General features: G+C 38.3%; 1 protein-coding gene across 2 annotated transcripts; it reads left to right on the top strand.

Moving 5' to 3' along the window:
• The first annotated feature begins 644 nt into the window (after positions 1-644).
• On the top strand, positions 645-5,367 carry LOC102720883 (deSI-like protein At4g17486). Of its 2 annotated transcripts, XM_015838948.2 has the most exons (5): positions 645-898; positions 2,782-3,069; positions 4,465-4,548; positions 4,663-4,774; positions 4,977-5,367. In XM_015838948.2, exons 1-5 carry the CDS (start codon positions 754-756, stop codon positions 4,978-4,980), a joined length of 633 nt encoding a protein of 210 aa, XP_015694434.1. In that variant the 5' UTR covers positions 645-753; the 3' UTR covers positions 4,981-5,367. The 2 variants fall into 2 exon arrangements, with proteins under 2 accessions (XP_015694434.1, XP_040381448.1); XM_040525514.1 differs by having other exon boundaries at positions 648-898; positions 4,663-5,024.
• The last annotated feature ends 1,100 nt before the right edge of the window (positions 5,368-6,467 follow it).

Genomic DNA, 6,467 nt, shown 5'->3' with positions numbered 1-6,467 from the left:
ATCAACAAACTAAGGTGTAAGATGAAATCCCAATCATCCGTTCTTTAATCTCATTAATCTTACTATGGATGATATAGATGCTCGCTAGTACCATTACATAGAAGGCATAACCAGTTGACTAGATCTAGAATGTATGAGATAGACTATATAACTCGAATATATGTTACTTTTATAGGCAATGAAATCAAAGTTGTATTCGGTATATAAGGGGAGAGATGCCCAAAAAGGTAGGACAATGATGATATTTTTCACCCAGCAATAAATATGTCTAAATTCTAGCCAGTGAAAAATCCTATATCTAACACGCACTCATGCTCTACCCCCGATATACAACACTTGCCAATTGGAAACAAAGATCTCATATTTTCATTTCTCAATCTCATATGGTATATCCCAATTGGAAACAAAGATCTTAACAGACCTAGGTCTGCACCTATATACACATTAAAAAAGAAGCCGAAAATATAGTAAATTACGAATAGCTGCCCGGGCCCCACGCAACAGTCAGATCCGACGTGTCCATCGCGATCCCCACAGTAGCCTAGGCGGTCCCACTTCAAGCCAGACCCGCACACAGGTCGTGGGCCCCACCGCTCAGTGACCTTCCCTACAACCCGCGCCCGCCTCGCTCGCTCGTCGTCGTTCTCCTCCTTCCTCCGCATCGTCTCCCCTCTCCCCCACCTCGCGCGATCCCATCCCGGATCCCCCTCGTGGGGCGGCTGCCGCTTGCGCTTGGCTACCTAGGGTTAGGAGATGGGCGGGGCGGTCTCCGGTGGCGGCGCGGCGGCGGAGGGGCCCGGGGCCGCGTACCCGGTGGTGCTCAACGTGTACGACCTCACGCCGCTCAACAACTACCTCCACTGGTGCGGCCTCGGCATCTTCCACTCCGCCGTCGTGGGTAAGAGACGCCCGCCACCCGTGAGATCCCTCCATTTCTTGTTTTTATTGAGCTGGCAGCCTCGGTTTGATGTTTATGGAAAGGTGAGTTTTTTAGGTAAGGTTAGCTGCTCCTCTGTCTGCTAGATCTTGGTTTTGTTTTTCAAGATGCTTCCTTTGCGAATCGAATCGGCAAATGGCGAAAGTTGACGAGATTTATCGCGCTAGTAAAGTTAGATGGAAGCCTGGAAACCTGGAGGAACTATATTCAGAATAATTCATAATTGATTATGATGAAAACAGCGACAATTTGAATTGCGGAATATATACCAAAATTTTGTTTCGTTAGTCCGGATTCGTGTACCAGTTATGTAACCCAGCTGCAGAGTAAAACCAAGCGTGGGTATCGTTTCTTTCCAAGATGGCATCAAATATCTTTATGGTTTTCTTTCTGACGAGGCTTCTTTTTATAATTCATTTGGGAAAGATTCCTTATCAGCACGTTTTGACTTTCTTTTTGAACTGGTTTTGTGTTTGGTAATGATCAAATTATACAGTTATATGACACATTTCAGAAGTGCTTGTGGCGCTATATAGTGTAGCAAATCATTTGCTTAAACTTCTGTTGGTGTAGGTGCTCTTCTCTAATGGGTTTTCAATACATAGTTTTATAATTTGTGATTTATGATAAATTAAATGGAAATGTCTTGGATATGTTGTTTAGGAACAAACTTGACAAACAATGTTTCTATTTCTTCTGAACATGAAACTCGCTAATAGTACATTTGACCTGCAATATCTAACCTTGTCTTCACACGATGAAATGTGCATTCTGATTTTAGATGTAACGGTCTAGGTCATAGAGACACTCTCCCAGAAAGAGCCTCAGCAATTTAGTTTTTTATGCTTTTAACTTTTTCTTGCCACCGTAGGACACTAAAGAATAGTTGAAGAAAAGTATGAAGCGGCTTGTGTATGTATTTATTGCTTGTAAGGTACCACACATTTATTTAGTTTGAAAATGATTCTTTCCTTCACTATCATGAGAGCAACTCCAAGAGAATGGCCATCTCACTTGCTATAGTTAAATTTGACAATTTTGCATAAAAATTGTGCTCCAAGAGAATGGCTATATGACTTGCTATGCCATTTGAATGGCTAAACTTGAGTCCTCAATGGCCAAATCTAGCAACTCATTCCCCCACTAACATAATTGCTATCCGTGGGTCCCACGTGGGTGGGACCCACTTGTCATCCTCTCCTTGCCAGGATTTAGAGAGTGGGGATAGGTAGTCTGTTGGAGATGCTATATGAATTCAAGTTGCCAAAACTAAAATGAATGGCTAAATTTTGATTTGGAGAGTCAAAATTTAACCATTCTCATAGAGATGCTCTGAAACCATTATACTGAAATCCTGTCCTGCAATGTATCTCATTCATTTCATTAGTGTTTTAGTTTTGGTTGGCTCAAGTTTTGGAAGGCTACCTATAGGATGCCCGTGTATTTAACTCATGTTGTTTGAGCAAGCTTATGTGTTCAAATACTTGTCAATTTTCTTTCTGTATGAATTAGGAAGCTTTTCAGCGCAATAGACTATGTATAAAATTCTGTGACATTGATCTCCTCCTTGTCAATGTGTTCAAAGCTAGAAACACAGGTTTAGTAGTGTTATTGTTGTGATGTTTGATCAACTTTTTCTACAATGTATATCATGTACATACTTTAGCCAAGTGTTCTGCCATGACATTTTCGTGCTTCTATGATGATGATGTAAACTTATCTTGGTGTTTTGTGTACTGTCCAGACTTCAGACAATTTGATTGTCACTGCAAATGGTGGTTTCCATTAAAGTCTGCATTTATTTTTAATGATTTTATCTCATTGACCTGTTCTGTGCTGAACAGTCCATGGATCAGAGTTCAGTTTTGGAGCTCACGATCACCCAACAAGTGGTGTTTTTGAGGTGGAACCAAAGTGCTGTCCAGGGTTCATGTACAGATGTTCAATTTTCATTGGCTATACAAGTTTGAATCCCTTAGAATTTCAAGGCTTCATTCAGCGAATGGCTTCAGAATACAATGGAGATACTTATCACCTCATTTCCAAAAATTGTAACCACTTCACAGATGATCTCAGCATCAGATTGACAGGAAAACCAATTCCTGGGTGGGTTAATCGACTTGCAAAGCTAGGTAATAAAATTTATGCTCCTTTTACATCAGTTTATTTAGATCTTTTTAATACTTTACTACTAAGCAGTACATGACACTGGCACTTTGGATAATATCTTGTCAAATAAGATAAGTAAGATTGTGATAAAGTCTATCATTATGTGGGAGAGTTGTTCAGAGCAAAATGAAACAGATATTCAACTTATAGTGTCTGGAGTTTTGAAGTGCCAGCCTATTTTCCTGACTAGTCAGGATTCTTAACAAGTTTTAATGAAAGTTGAAAGGCAGCGAAGCATTGAAGCTTGTGGAAAAGTCATAAAGGTGACTATGCAGTATTGTTTTATACAATTCAGAGGTCTGGATTCAAATCCCTAGGATTTTTGAATTAAATCTGTGCCAAACAGTTCCAAAACAATCCCCTCTGTGAAGCATGTGTTCAGGCATGGGAGAAAACATTGTCAATTGAGAATGAGATGTTGATTTATGTTCATCTAGCATCACCTGTTGGTATGAGCGAGGGAAATGTCTGCACAGATTACAGAGTGGTCATATAAATGATGATGGGATCCAAGATGATAGAATCATAAAGATAGTAATATATGGCAACATATATATATATATATCTGGAATACTGAATGACCAAAATCAGGAGTATGTGATGACTTCACGTGTCAATTGAAATATTAATGGTATTTTTAATATTTATACCAAATTTGAGATACAGGAATACATGGAAATCTATGATCAATAAGGTTACTAATTGTTGCTTTGTTCGTTGTAAAGTTTAGTATATTGAACCTGCAGTTTTTAAATTCATTATTTAATTAGAAAACTCCATCGACCTTTCTCCACTAGATTATGGAGAAAATTGCTAGCATCTGCTGGCAAGAAACTCCGTAGAAGCTGGTCAGGTTCCCATAAACAACATAGATCTTCCAAAAAAAATGGATAATATGTTTGGATGAGGAGGATTAGATTGCAATTTAGTTTGAAGTTATATCAAAGCCTAGCCTACCCTCATGAGATATGTTTCTGTATGAGAAATATGTGAGTCATATGGTGGTTCAGTTTAGATATAGTAATCAATAAATATGTTGTCTGGTAAGGTTTGCAGTGCAGAATTTACCTTTGAACAAAACTGTGCATATTTTTCCAATGGCTACTTCCCCTGTGGTGCATGTAAGTCAAACAGAAATTGATCGAAGTTATCATCTGTGGCTCATCTTGAGTTGACCACCCTTCACAGTACTTCAAACCTATACTTGGAAAGAAACTCATATATATCAACATCTAATTGTTCTGAAGTTGGTAAATACATTTACTGTTCCCAGTTCTCATGTGAATTGTTTCTTTGCAAAGATGACAATTTAGAGTACACCCTTTCCTTAGCATGCATGATAAACCAAATTATTTCAGGTGCCTTTTGCAACTGCCTACTGCCAGAAAGCATGCGGTTGGAGTCAACTGAGACAAAGCACCTTGCAGACTGTCGTTTCTCTGGTAGATACTGTTGTTCCTCCTGTCATAAGTTCCTTGCTGCTTTGTTAGTTGATCATGCTGTTATTCAATCGCATGTTTGTGACTGTGTGCCTTATTGGTTTCCTTTTCCTTTAGATGATTCACACACATCCAGCAATGAGCATTTTGAAGATGATGATCTTGAAGACAAACACCTGCTTTCACAATCTTCTGTTTCTGAAGATGTAATTGTAAAGGAAGTGCACAGGTAACTACTGCTGAGGCTATACAGAATAATGCAGTGTGTAGTTTTGTCATTCATTTTGTACATTGTAATTTTGTATTTGACAAAAATAGTGAGCTCTTTGTATTCTAAGGTGATCTTATTGTGGCTGGTTTATTGTCATGATTGATTTTGTTCGTTCCATTTGTACAACACTGTAATACCCTACCTACTGTGCTCCTTGTAGGTAGTCTGAAAGTCAGTCTGCATGTCTACTCTTAAAGTCGTTTCTTGTTGTAAAAAATGTGAGTTCTAAGTGAGTGGATCTTGACTGCCACGTGTTATCAGTGGCCTGTGCATAGAATTTGTTTCATGTCCATCGATTCCAATGATTGTTCTTTTGAAGTAATTAAGTTGACTATATCCATTGTAATAGAAATTATCCAGTTGCCACATGAAAAAGTTAAAAAGGAGCAGTAACAGGGTAGTTGGCCTACCATATCCATTGCTGTTTGGTTTGGATATACTCGGATAATGTATCATATTGTTCTCTCGTAGTGCTGCAGGAGGTATGTATCATTGAGAGTTATGACAGTAATGGCAGATTAGCATGTCATCCTTCAAACTTTTTGTTGCAAGATGCACTAATTCTTTGTCAGATAAAGATGTTGAAAAAGTTAAGTGCCTAGCAATTTCTGATGGTTTCTGTTTAGTTAAGAATGTTAGACAGTTATAATCCTTCATTTCAATTTTATTTGGTCGGATTGTTCTGAATTTAGGAATCCTCTGACAACAACCTTGAAGATTGTACCACATATATGACCTGGTCAACTCAGTTTAACCTCTCTCACCTGAGCAGAGTTAGATGTACAAGTAGTTGAGGGTTGCTACATGTGGTGGCCAAATTGCTAACTAAATGGTCTCAGGAGGGTTGCATCTGCTCACCTATAACAAAGCACAACGCTCTGCCCTTAATCTATGCCAACTCAGAGTTACCATTAGTCAGGCCGTGTTTTGGGTAAGGGGTAGGTAAGTTAACTTATCTGACATTGAAAACATAATAATAGATTAGTACATGATTAATTAATTATTAATTATTAAAAAAATATAGAATAGATTAATATGATTTTTTATAAAAAATTTCTATAGAAACTTTTTACAAAAAATACTCCATTTAACAGTTCGAAAAGTGTGCGCACAGAAAACGAGAAGAGTAAGTTAACTTATCCATATGGCCGAACGCGGCCTCAGTATGCTTGTCAGGTTGTGCAAATGCAAGATTTGGACAGTTCATATGTAATAATAACGTTTATCCATTTTCTTTTTATTTATGCTTTCATTTGCAAAACGATTTGGAATTTTTTTTTCTCATCAGGATATCCAAATTGTTTCTGTTTAGCTGGAGTCTCAGACGAGGCAGAGTGGCCCAGTAGTACTTACGGACAGACAGGTTTAGTGGATCCACGTTTTGCTTTGATATGTCCCAACAATGTTCAGGTCCGGTTGCCTTTTCCATTGCAAACCTTATCCCAGATTGACGTGTGTATCTAGCTAGGGTTCAAAACAAAATCATCATGTTTTCAAAAAGAAGACCTCAACTAGTACTATCATGTCTACTGGGAAGAAATAGATAAAATGCTGGCAAATTGTTGTTTGACGAACTCAGCACACAGAAAGTTGCATTAATTTCTCTCTTTTCATAAAATGCTCCTCTATGTGTTGTATTTATTAATTTTAT

The sequence above is a fragment of the Oryza brachyantha genome, chromosome 6, assembly GCF_000231095.2.
Source record: "Oryza brachyantha chromosome 6, ObraRS2, whole genome shotgun sequence".
NCBI lineage: Eukaryota > Viridiplantae > Streptophyta > Magnoliopsida > Poales > Poaceae > Oryza > Oryza brachyantha.
This window is presented reverse-complemented; position numbering and strand designations above follow the sequence as displayed.